At 42.5% G+C, this 13,448-nt stretch overlaps 1 protein-coding gene across 1 annotated transcript in view; it reads left to right on the top strand.

Annotated features, from left to right (window-relative positions):
• The first annotated feature begins 11,885 nt into the window (after positions 1-11,885).
• The window catches only part of NUP205 (nucleoporin 205), a 66,615-nt gene continuing 65,052 nt past the window's right edge, over positions 11,886-13,448 (top strand). The window contains exon 1 of the mRNA XM_053926373.1: positions 11,886-12,140. Coding sequence (XP_053782348.1) covers positions 12,113-12,140 — 28 coding nt within the window. The 5' untranslated portion in view covers positions 11,886-12,112. The remainder of the gene's footprint in view (positions 12,141-13,448) is intronic.

Below are 13,448 nucleotides of genomic sequence, written 5' to 3' on the forward strand. Positions count from 1 at the left end.
CCCACCTCTGCCCGGGAAGGTGGGAATGAAGTAATTCAGGATTCTCATTCTCACTTATTTATTTATCCAAGATATTAAGCACCTCCTAAGTACCAGACACTGTGCAAGGCCCAGGGATTATATTCATAAATAATGCACTTAGAACATACTTGCCGTTGAATAAGTTGGGTTTATTAACTTGTTGCTGCTAAGGAGACTGCACAGCATGGGGAACCATGAGGGCATTTCAGTAAGAGAGTATGACTCGAAGAATTTGGGTTTGCCCTGATGGTTTGGCTCAATTAGTTGGGTGTCATCCCATAAAGCAAGGGGTCGCTGGTTTGATTCCCAGTCATGGCATATGCCTGGGTTGCGCTTTGGGTTCCTGGTTGGGGCAGTGAACAATGTGGGAAGCAGCCAATCAATGTTTCTCTCCCTCCCTTCCATTCTCTCTAAAAATAAATTTTTAAAAATTTTAAAAAGGATTTGTCTTTGAGTTAGGTAATTTAGAGGAGGGTCCAAAGAAACAGAGTTTGGTCTGTATTGGGTGTTTTCAAGAAGTGGGGGGTAATTCTATGTTTGGGCATATAAATATATATATATATTTAATCCTTGCCTTAGGATACACTAATTGATTTGAGAGAGAGAAAGAGAGAAAAAAAAACCATCAATGTGAGAGAGAAACATGGATCGGCTGCCTCCCACATGTGCCCAGACTGGAACCAGGCATGCAACCTAGGTATGTGCCCTGACCAGGAATTGAACCTGTGAGCCTTTGGTGCATGGGAGGACATTCCAACCAACTGAGCCACACCGGCCAGGTCATATCAGTATATCTCATCTGTAGGGAGGGCCCATGAGAGTAAGGCTAAAGCTGTAACTGGGAAAGAAGTGGCAGTTAACTGTATGAGCTGGAGGGAGGATATTTGGTATTCTGTAGTTTGGACAGCGTTAATGTTTTCTCTCTGTTCGGATATGATTACGAGTGGTCTTGGTATTTTGGATTCACCATGGTCACAGAGTGCTCTTGTCTGAAGTTAATGTTGTGTAACATTATTTATGTTGGGATAACAGCAAGATCTCGCTGTGAGTGCTGGGCCAGCTAGCTCACAGTGGCACTGGCCTGATAGGTTATATCGGGCTGGTTCCTGGGTATCAGGGGACTGCTTTTCTCTTTCTCACAAGTAGAAAAGTAAATGTAGCTCTGACTGGTGTGGCTCAGTGGATGAGTACCAACCTGCAAACCAAAGGTTACCAGTTCAATTCCCAGTTAGGGCACATGCTGGGTTTGAGGGCATGGTCCTAATCTGGGCATGTGGGAGAGGCAAGCAATCAATTTACCTCTTGCACACTGATGTTTCTCTCCCTCTCTTTCTCTCTTCCTTCCCTTCACTCTAAAAATAAATAAAGTCTTTAAAAAAGTAAATGCAGAACTTTAGTTATGCTAAGTGCTATAAAAAATGAATAGATGCAATGACAGAGTCCAGGGTGGGGTAGAAACCATTTGCACAGATTGGTTGAAGGAAGCATCTCTCAGTTGGTTAGAACCTCATTCAGATTCGATCCCTGATCAGGGCACATAGAAGGACCATACCAATGAATACATAAATGAGTGGAACAAATTGATATTCCTCTCTCTCTCTCTCTCTAAAAATCAATAACATAAAATGAAATGTGCTAGAACTAGGGAATGAGGTCAGGAAGAGGTTACCCTTGGAGAGTCACAGACCACGGATTGAACCGTCTGCAGAGCCATGCCCTTCCGCTCGCTGCTGAAGGTCCGCTATGTGAGGAGGATGGTCTCTGCTCTCACACCCATTGGTGACGGACTTAGCCTTGACGCAATTACTTTGCCCAGTGAATAGTCTGAGAGTGAAACTACGAATGACTATGAATTATAAACTAAAGTGGCGATTGTACTGTTTGCGTGAAGTGGTCGTTTGCAAGAAATCTTGTCCTAGTCTATTCAGGCTGCTGTCACAGAATGCCACAGACTGGGTGGCTTATAAACAGCTGGAATTTATTTCTCACAGTCTGGAGGTTCGATGTCCAAAATCAGGGTGCCAGCACGGGCAGGTGTGGGCCCTCTTTCAGGCTGCTCACTTCTCATGTATTCTCATTTGGTGGAAGGGGCAAGCTAGTGCGTTGGAGCCTTTAATAGAGGCATTCATCTCATTTGCGGATTCCACCCTCAATACCTGATCACCTCTTAAGGGTCCCACTTCCTAGTACCATCATATTAGGGATGAGGATTTCCATGTATTCTAATTTGTGAGGATACAAATATTAAGACTATAGCAAATGTTAAGAAATGGATTGCAAATGTGTCATAGAAATTTGGAAGACTGGGTCCAATCCAGACATAGGACTGTGTCCCCTTCTCATCAAGGGGTTGCTGATTGAATTACTTCTGGGAAAATGAAAAACAAAAAAATTGTTACCAGAAATAGCGTGGCGTGTCTTCTTGGGAAAAGGGAAGCAAAAGACCTAGATTTGTGATTGCCAGTGTCCTTTGGGGAGAGGGCCTGGCCCAGCCTATGCAAAGGTTTCAGCTGGTTTAGTAATATCTCTGGATACACACTCTAGAATTCTCTTTTGCCATTTACTCTCCTTATCAAATAGAATTCACAGAAGTCAGTCCTTCCATGATTGAAAAGAAACTGCTAAAGCTCAATTTTGAAAGCTCACTTGGTCAAGACGTATTAATTACCCTTTCTCTATATTGCTGAATTGGTTCTTCTATTTTTAGTTGTTCCTATTAAGGATTTTGACATCTTATCTTCACGAGTAATATTGGTCTGTAGTTTTCTCTTCTTTTTTGGTAATGTCTTTGACTTTATCAGATTAATAATGACCTCATAAGATTAATTAAATGGGAAGTGTTTATTCCTCTGGTTTCCGAAAGAGTTTGTGCAGGATTGGTATCATTTCTTACACATTTGTTAACATTCACCAAGTACGTTGCTGAAGCCTTGAATTTTCTTCTTGAATAGTTCTTCATTACAAATTCAATTGCATTAAACAGATATTAAGCTATTTGGGTTTTCTGTTTTGGAAATTTTTGTCTTTTAGGGAAATTGATCATTTATCTAAGGTGTCAAATGCATCGGCATAGAGTTGCTCATAATATTCTCTTACTCTCTTTACAGGTCTGTAGCATCTGAAACAATGTTTTCTCTTTCTTTTTTGATATTGGTAATTTGTGTGTTTTTTTCTAGATCAGTTTTATTTATTTATTTTTAAAGATTTTATTTATTTATTTTTAGAGAGAGAGGCAGGGAGGGAGAAAGACAAGGAGAGAAACATCAACATGTGGTTGCCTCTCGCACGCCCTGCGCTGGGGACCTGGCCCACAGCTCAGGCATGTGCCCTGACTGGAAACCGAACCAGCGACCCTTTGATTTGCAGGCTGGTGCTCAGTCCACTGAGCTGTACCAGCCAGGGCATAGATCAATTTTATTGTATTCAAAGAACAAACAGTTGGTTTCATTGACTTTATTTTTTTCCATTTTCTTTTTGTTTGATTTCCATTCATTGTTTCTTCTTCTACATACATTTAATTTGCTTTGATTTTACAAGGTACCTTATTTTCACTCAGTTTAAGATATTTTCTAAATTTCCTTGTAATTCTCTTCTTGGACCCTTCTCAATAGTTCTTGCTCTCTTAATCTTACTCTGTACACCAACTTTTTTCTTCTGCACATTTATTCATTCAACAAATATTTATTGATCACCTACTGTGGGGTATTAGGTACTGTTCTAGGTACTTAAGAGACATGAGTGAGTAAAATAAATATTCTCCTTACACAGGGCATACATCCTAATGTGGGTTACAATTTTATGATTTGGCTTGTGTGTATTCTTAATGAAGGGATCCCTTCTTTTGGAAGTCTTGACATACTCCTTCCTTCCTATATCTCCATTATGATGCTACAGTACTTATTTGCAACTATGAAATGATACCAGTGGCTTTTTAAAAAAAATCTTCACTTGAGGACATTTTTTCATTGCTTTTGGATAGAGGAAGGGAGAAAGAGAATCATCGATATGAGTGAGAAGCATCAACCGGTTGCCTCTCGTATCCGCCTGGACCCGGGATCGTTCACACCTGGACCAGGGATAGAACCCTCAACCTAGGTGTGTGCCTTGACTAGGAATCGAACCTGTGGCCTTTTGGTTACAGGATGACACTCTAACCAGCTGAACCACACTGGCCAGGGTGATATCAGTGACTTTTACATTAAAAAATACTAATACCTAATATTTATACCTTAATTGATTCAAACCACCTGACTACATGTATTTCCTAAATTTATAATCATTCTTTGAGAAAAATGGTGCTTTTTCGAGGAATTGTTCTCCTCTGACTTCTGTATGCCTTGTCCTGTCTGGCAGCAGGAAGGTAGACTGGGTTTTCATAAGCATCTTCCAGTTTTAGGGTTTCATCAGGACCGAGGTTTCCGAACATCGCCACCCAAAAGTGTTATTAAAATTATCTCTCTCAGCACTGGGATTATGGTGTCTTCAATTTTCTCTCTTGTATTCTTACTGTTTGAAAAATGAACAAAGGAAGGAGCCCTTCGAATGACCTAAACTTAAAGGCTTGAACATATAATTAAAACATGTTCCTAGTCACTTGCAAAGTGAACCTATTTTAAAAAAATAATGCATTTTAAAACAAACAAATAAATATTAAATGAAACAAAAGATACCTGGTAAGGGGTTAACATCCAGAATATATAAAGAACTACAAGTCAACAACAAAAATAACAGAATAGGATTTTTAAACATGGGCAAATTAAAAGATGCACAACATCACCAATTATTAAGGGAATGCAAATCAAAAACCACAATGAAATCCTACTTCATTTTCGCAGATTTGTAGAAATTGGAACCCCTGTGCCCTGTTGGTGGGAATGTAAATGGTGCAGCTGCTGTGGGACAGGATGGGGATTCCTCAGAAAGTAAGCACAGAGTTACCGTATGATCCAGCAGTCCCACCCCTGGGCGTATTCCCAGAATACCTGAATGCGGGGACTCGCAGGGGTTTTGTATGCCCACGCTCATGAGCACTCTTCACAATAATCAGAAGGTGGAAGCAACCCAAGTGTCCGTCAACAGATGAATGGATAAGCAAAATGTGGCGTGTACATACAATGGGCTATTATTCAGCCCGAAAAAGGAAGGAAATTTTGACCTACGCTACAACATGGACGAACCTGAGGACATGATACTAAGTGAAAAGAAGCCAGTCACCAAAGGACAAAGGACAGATAGTGTATGATTCCACATGGACTAATCAAATTCGTGGAATCGGAAGAATGGTGGTGGCCCACGGGCTGGGGGGAGGGCAGAGTAGGAGTGAGAGTTTGATGGCGACAGAGTTCAGTTGGGGAAATTGAAAAAGTTCTGGAGGTGGATGGGGGTGCTGGTTGCAGAACAGCGTGGATGTGCTTCATGCCTCAGAACTGGGCACTTAAAAATGGTAAAAGTTAGATTTTGTATATTTTATCACAATAAAAAAGTGTGTACCCAATCTTTCTCTAAGTATTATGCAGAGGTAATTTTAGAAAGCAAGAAGCAACAATGTTTCAAGGCTAGACAGTTCTTATTTTTCTTAAATTACAATTAAAAAAATGATTATCTTGCTTTAAGATCGTCATGCTTATGGGTGGAGATTGAAATCTTAAAATCACAGTTAGTTCTGTGTTCCTCTGACCACATCAATTTTCAATCTAATTTTAAAAGCATTTAAATTAGCCGTATGACTATGTAAGTGCTTATTAAATGTGCAATTTAAAATGTATAGGGCTGTGCAACATGGGTGAGTTAACATTGCCATGGGAATCTCATGAATAGAATTCACTGACACCATGCTATTATTAGTACTGCATTAACCCATCTTTATCAGACACGCTTATTCATAGCTTATTTTTCCCTTCTTTAATTTCCAAACTTCACCTTCATTGTTCTTCGCTCTGATTGTTCTATTACTAATGCGGAATATCTTCTAAGTTTGGTATGTTAAATTGATATGTTATTGCACTGAATCTTTTCGGCAAACCAAGGAAAATATTTTTTAATTTTATATGTATATTATCATTTTTTTAATTGTTCAAATACAGTTGACTCCATTTTCCCACCACCACTTTCCCCTGCACCACCCACCCCAAAGGAAAATATTCTTATTTCTATGTTAGTAGATGAAGAAGCTCAGGCTTAGAGAGGTTGAAGAACTCATTCAGTATCACACAGGAAGTCACTGACAAAGGAGAAATTTAGATTCAGGGCAAGCTGTCTTAATAAAAGTCTCTCCTCAACTCCATCAGCATCTTGTACTTTATTTTCAGTATCTTCCTAAAATCTCAACTCTTCCAAGACATGAGAAATGATAAAATACGCATCACCGATAATGACCATAAGCCCAATTATGGCAGAGAAACCGCGCACACGACAGCTTCCTGTTGATCTGGAATCTTTCTTAAAATTGTCTAATTAATATTTGCATTTGTTTGCACATGGGGATATTTCCTATTGTCCTTTGTTGCTGAGTTTACATCATATCCCGAACAGTGCCGTAGTTTATTTCAGGTAATGCTTTCTTGTTCCTGGTACATGGTTTCGCTTTGAGTATTCTTCTGATGCGATGAATGCTCTGCTTTTCATCACACGCAGGCAGAACTCGGCTCCCCTCAGAACTCCCCACTCGCCTTCGCACACTCCCCGCCCTAGATCGGAGCCAAGTATTCACGCCAATGCCCAGAGTATAATCAAGACTCTTTCTCATCTGATAAACTCACTTTGCCACCAGGCCTTGTACACTACTCTTCTCCAACCCATCCCCCTGTTTTGTGTCATGCACCATTGTGGCACACGCCTTCTGCCAGGACCACAGCTCCCACTTGTATCTACAGGAAAACCTCTCAAGGCGGTTTAACCAGCTCATTCCTTAGCTGGAGCCCTGGTTTTTCATAAAAGGAAGTATGGAGTACGTTCTCTTCTTTAGGTCTGTATTGATAGTCCAAGCATTAGGAAAAGAGGGACCTAGTTTTCTTATTCTAGAGTCTTTAGGCCCTTGCAAGAGAGATGGTAGGCTATGAAATTGTTTTCAAGGAGCAGACAATATAGTCTGGCAATAGGTTAGGAGATAGTAGTAGCTTGACCTTTCCCCAACTATATTCATTTAACAAATGTTTATTGGCTACCTGTTGGGTACCTCTACTCTTCTATGTACGGAGGAACACACAGAGTTGTGGAAAATTATAACACGTTATGGAAGAGCATAGCATTTAACGCAGCCTGATGTAGAGGAGCAGAGTGGAGAAAGGTGATGCCTGAGAAGAGTGACCAGACTAAAGGGCTGAATGTATTGTAAAACGAGAATATAGTGTGAACAAAGATTCCGAGGGAAGGACAATGTGATTACGGTAGTCAGAGGGAATGCCCCACGCAGAAGGGGGCTGCGGTGGTAAAGGGTTGGGGGCTGGAGAGGCTGAATGCATATCTAAGTGTAAGTATACAATAGTACCCACTTACCTTTGGCTGTGCTTTCCGCGGTTTCTGTTACCCGCAACCAACCTCGGTCTGAAGATATTAAATGTAAAATTCCAGAAGTAAGTAATTCATAAGTTTTCAACACCTGTTCTGAGGAGCATGATGAAATCTCTGTCCCACCCAGGACTTGAATCCCAACCTTTGTTAGCATATCCACACCAAGTAGTCACTTAGAAGCCAGCGTGGCTATTGGATTGGTTACCAGAGAGAGAAACATTTACATAACTTTTATTACAGTATACTATTATTATTGTTCTAGTTTATTATTAGTTACAAGTAAGTTCATCCTTACTGTGCCCAATTTATAAATCAAACTTTATCGTAGTTATGTACGTATAGGAAAAAACGTAGTATATACAGGGTCCAGTACTATCTTCAGTTTCAGGCATCCACTGGGGGTCTTGGAACATATTTCCTGAGCATAACGGGACTACTCCATTTAGCGCTTATTTTGCTTTAGAAATAGTTTATTTTTATTTAACAAACATGCATAGAGTGCTTTGTATCTTGTTTACTTACATGGTTTCTCAGAGCAGCAAAAGTGGAAAAGAGCAAAAGTGGGAACAGCAAGACCTCTTAAATTCAAGGCTCAGAAATTGCCCAATGTCACTTCCACTGCATTTTTTTTTTGTCCAAGCCAGTCGTAAGGCTCATCCAGATTCAATGTGGCAGATGATTACATAATGGCTGGAGTTCAGGGAATGTGATTTATTGGGGGCCTTTTAATAACAATCTTCCACAAGAAGCTAACAGTTTTAACAAGGAGACAATCGTCAGCACACAGGGCTATAATACAGAGGTAGGTCACAGTGCGACAAGAATGTACAGACAGAAACCCCTGAATTGGAAGGGGAATCAAGAATACCATCAAGGAGGCCTTATTAACACAGGCCCTGAGACTTGGAAGGCCAGTCCCAATTTGGAGGTTAACTTGGTGGGTGGTCCACAGAAGGGTGGGGGAAGGGAAGGAAGGGCATTCCAGGCAATCAGAACTGCAGGTGCAACAGGAGAGCATGTTGTACTGGGGGAAATAACAATGCTATTCAGAATGGTCAGCGTAAAGGGCACTTGAGGAAGAGTGAAGGTGAAGAGGCTAAACCTGATCAGGAAGCGGCATGAGTGCCTCGCTAAGGAGTTTTCAAATACTTCCCTTAGAATAGGTCACTGAGACATTTTGATCAGGGCAAGCACATGATTTGTGTGTTTGAAATCCCTTTGGGAATCCACGAGAGGCGGATGAGGTGGAAATCAGCAAGAACAGTGAGAAGACAATTGCAAAATACCAAGTGTAAGAAGATGAGCCCTGAAGAGAACAATGGCCTCAGGGGCAGAGAAGAGGAGAAGGGATCCAGAAATCTTTATGAGGTAGAATGGAGAGGATTTGGCAACTGAAGGAAGAAGAATGTTAAAGACTCTCAGGTTTCTGACTTTGGCAACCAAGTGGATACAGATGGCAAGGGCTTTTTTTTTTTTTTTTTTAATTATTTATTTATTTTAGACATTGGGGAAGGAGGAAGAAAGAGAGGGAAACATCAATGTGTGGTTGCCTCTCACGCGCCCCCTACTGGCGGGACCTGGCCTGCAACTCAGGCATGTGCTCTGCCTGGGGATCGAACCAGCGATCCTCTGGTTTGCAGTCTGGCACTCAACCCACTGAGCCACACTACCCAGGGCAGGTGGCAAGGTTTTAAGAGAAAAGTGCTCATTAAAGTTATGGATTAATCAATTGATTTTGAGATGCCTGTGTGACAATCAATAGGGAAGTAGAGTAGACCACTTAGATACACAGATGTGAAGTCTAGCAGAGAGGACTGGACTAGAAATAGAAATACAGAATTCATCAGTTCATAGGTGGCAGTAAGAAGCCATAGATTTCTCAGAAGTGCGTAGAAGGAAAAGAATAGAGGCTGGAGAAGGGAAGAGCTTTTCCGTCTGGAAAGGGAAGAGCTACATTTAATGGTGTGAATAGGAGAAGTTCTTGTAGGAAACTTAAAAAGAAGAACTAGAAAGATAGAAGGAACACCAGGAAAGTGGTGTCCCACAGGTCAAGGGAGAGAGAATGCTTGTGTGACTGTGGGTGAGGGGGAGTTGCAGGAAGTTAAAGAGCTCCCTCATAGAAAGCAAAGTGACCTACCGAGAAGGAAGCGTGTGGAATTAAAACTTTGTGGAGGGGAAGGCTTGTGATTGTGCTGAGAAGGAAATGCCGCTTCCTGCCAAGTTTCTGCTCAATATTCTTCTCACTTTCACACTAAACTTCGCCTTTTCATTCTCTCTTCCCTTTCACTCCTTAAAACCACTTTAATTGTCTGGTATTTCTGTCTCTATAACAATGACTTTTAAAAAAAATCACCAATGACTTTTGTGTTCCATCTAATATACATTCTCTCACTGTTATTTGTGCAGGAGAATGAATATGCTTGAAATTCTTAACAACATACTCTGTGATTTTGTCTAAATTATCTAATGTGGGGGGGTGCTCCACCCACAGGGCCCCCCACCCCACCGGCTGCAACGGATGAGTAAAGGTGGCCGATTTCTCAAAGAAGGGCCAGGAACCTGTTCCTCAATGGGCTTTTATTGGGTTTAATTTGCATAGGAATACAGGGTGTATACATAAAGCTCATCAATCATTGTCAGGTGGAAATGATCAAATAATAGATAACATTCAAAGAACTCAGGGCTTATTCTGAGTCAAGGTCAGATAGTTAAAGGGCTATAAAACTTTGGGGAACAAACTCATTTCGTGCTTGGATCCTCATCATTTAAATTGAGGATATTAGCAAAGTAGGTTTCATAGGATTTTATGTATTCTTTCTTAGGCCTGATTTCCCCAGGGAACCCGCTCTTTCCAGCACAGGGCTGAACACACCTCCAGCATTGTTTCAGGCTTAAGTCAGGGAGGGGAAGTAAGGCAGTCAAGAGATTAGGAGACTTTTTGCAGACAGAATGAGGACTCAGGCTATGTCAAAACCGACAGGTGAGGGTCCATCACCCCCTTTTTCTATAGCCCCCCCAAATCCTTCCCTGAAGGCCTCTTGGTGACCATGCCTGTCTTAGGTCGTCCCTCCCTTGAGCAATCTTACCTGTCATTGGCTAACTGGTCATGCACTGGGGGCCAAGCAGGGTGAAGTAAAGTGGGCAGAGATAGCACCCCTGCCAGGGAGATAAGCTTTGTCTCTTTAATGGTTTAGGGTCCCAAAGTCTGTCACTCAGCCTTAGCCATGGGGGTTTACAGCTTTTGAAACCAGGCAGGGTGGTTCCCAACATCCTAATTGTGATTTCCAACAGGGAAATGGGAATACAAACTCTTTTCTCCCAGCCTCAGTGGAATGTTGGGGGAGTTGATAAAGTGAGGTAGTAAGGCACAGGGACATCTGCAATAAGTAGCTTTAATTATATTATCTGCCCGATAGGATTGTTTCAGGGATTAAATGAGATAATGAAATAATAATATATAAGTAACTTATAAAATATATTAAAATAATACATATATAATGCTATGTATTATTATTACATGATACTGTGAAATTCTCAATAAATATCTGGCATGTGATAGCAAATGGTAATGGATATATTTTAGTTTGATTAGCAAACTAAAATCTAGCAAGTGAAGAAAGAAGGTCCAGTTATTTGTGGGTGCTTAGGTAGAAAAATATTTGTTATTATGAAATGATATGTCTAGAAATTGCTTCAAAATAATATCCATGTTGGCCTTGCCCGATGTGGCTCAGTTGGTGGGAGCATTCCTCAGTACACCCGAAAGTTGTGGTTTGTATTCCCAGTCAGGGCACGTACCCAGGTTGGGGTGCTTACGAGAAGGCAACTGTTTCTCTCTCTCTCTTTCGCTCTCTCTTTCAAAGCAGTGAAAAAATGTCCTTGAGTAAGGATAAAAAATAAATAAATAAAATAATCTCCGTGTTGGGGGTGGGGTCCAGAAATTGGCGGTGCTATTGAAGTGCGGCGTTCATTATTCTAATTTTGTATCATTTGAAAACTTCAGAATAAAATGTTATTATTTGTTTCACTCTATGCAACTGTGTTGACGCAATGCACTTGATATATTAAAATGTAATAAAAACTTAGTTTGTAACAGCTCAAACTGGGTTTTGGGGGTTTAGGCACCTTACACACCATTCCATTCCCTGAAGTAAGGGAGTAATGCAAGGAATATCTAATTTAAAATGAAGATAGTGATTTGGATTTACGGCTCTTATATATCATAAACGAGAGTCATTTCAATACCTAGTCTCGGAAAACCTTTTTTCTGTTCCACCTCACCAATTTTAGTCATTCTTAACAAGAAACTACAAGTCCCAGGATGCACTGCACAACTAACGTTAAATCAAGGACCTCGCTTTTCCAATCGGGTTGCCCTCGCCTTATTTGAATGCTAATAATCGCGGCTAAAATTGACTTCTGCGACCCGGAGCAGATTTCCGAGTCTTGCTGCCCCTGGGCCGATCTGGCGTGCAGTTCGGAGGGGCCAGCGTGGAACCTTTCTGTTCAGGTGTCGCCCCGGGCAGCCTCCCAGTTTTCCGGGGCTTCCGTGCGCTCAGGGCTCTGTTAGTGCGCCTCCAAGATGGCGACGCTGTTGGCGGTAAATTCGGGTAAGTGCGGTGGGGTCGAAGGGAAACTGGGGCAGGGCTACGATCGGTTTTCCAGGGAGACACCCGGGCTGTGAGGTTCCTTGGAGTCCGGGCCTCCTCTTGTGCATAGTGCTCGCTTCTCCCTAGCTCTGGGCCTAGCGTGCCGACCCTTCTCCAGTTTGAATGGCGCGCGTCGGCGCTGCGGCTCTAGTCCCAGAGCTGGGCTTTGAGGGTCGAGGCAAGGGGACCGGGTTCGTTGCAACTGTGCGTGCAATCTCCCGCAGCCCAGGGCCGAGCCTAGTCCTTCCCACTCCCCACCCCATTATGTGTCTGCGGCCGGGATTTCGCCAGGATACGCAAGTCTCGGGCAATGAGGCCAGAGGACCTGAGATATTTTTCAGCCACGAGCGCCCGCTGACAGCTCGCACCGGGACCCTTCGTGGAGGTTGGGGGGTTTTTGCAGGAAGCGAGGACCCCGATGATGAAGCCTGCAACCCGGAAGGTGGTGGAGAAGGAGAATGGGTGCCCTGGGCTCATCAGATGACTTCCAGTTTTGCGGGTGTGGCCATTCCTGGATGCTCCCGTACCTTTGGAGTGTTTGATCTTCGGGGCGAGGTAGAACCTAGAAGGCAGTGAAGGAACTCGGAAAGACCTGGGGGGGCTTCTCTTTTGGCAGTTCTCAACCGGGGATTTGAAAGAGTGGGTGCACTTTGGTTGTCACAATTCCTGGGAAGCACTGTTGGCGCCTAGTGGGCGGGGCAAGGATTCCCGAAAGTGAATTTTCTGCTTAGAATGGCAGTGGCTGGATTGAAACGTACTTAGCTTCGTGGACACAATTAAGAGCGTATCTGTGTGGTAATTGCTTGTCGAGAATCTCAAGAGCACTCTTTCTCGGGCGCCTTGTCCTTCTGGCTCTATGCACTACCCCCCCCACCCCCCGCCCGCCCCTGGTTTGTTGTACTTTGCGCAGGACTGACAGTCTTTTGTCAGCTCTTTGTCAGAGGACTTTTTTTCTTTTTATTTACTTATTTTTAAATTAAGTATATTTTATTGATTATGCGTCTACAGTTGTCCCATTTCCCCCCTCCCCTTTACCCCACCCCCCACCCAGTACCCCCATTCGCTCTAGCATTTCCCCTCCCCTTAGTTTGTCAGAGTTCTTAAGTACGTTGTAAGGCAAGATTCAAATTTGCCTAGGAGTCATTTTTGGTATCTTTTCTTTGCACCCCGTGCCGGTCAATTGCCAGTTCTGACTCTACAAACAGGCCTTGTCCATTTCACTGTCCTAGTTTAGGTTTCCACCTCGGGAGTGGCTTACCTCTCACCCTT

The sequence above is a fragment of the Desmodus rotundus genome, chromosome 6 (genome assembly GCF_022682495.2).
Source record: "Desmodus rotundus isolate HL8 chromosome 6, HLdesRot8A.1, whole genome shotgun sequence".
Classification (NCBI taxonomy): domain Eukaryota; kingdom Metazoa; phylum Chordata; class Mammalia; order Chiroptera; family Phyllostomidae; genus Desmodus; species Desmodus rotundus.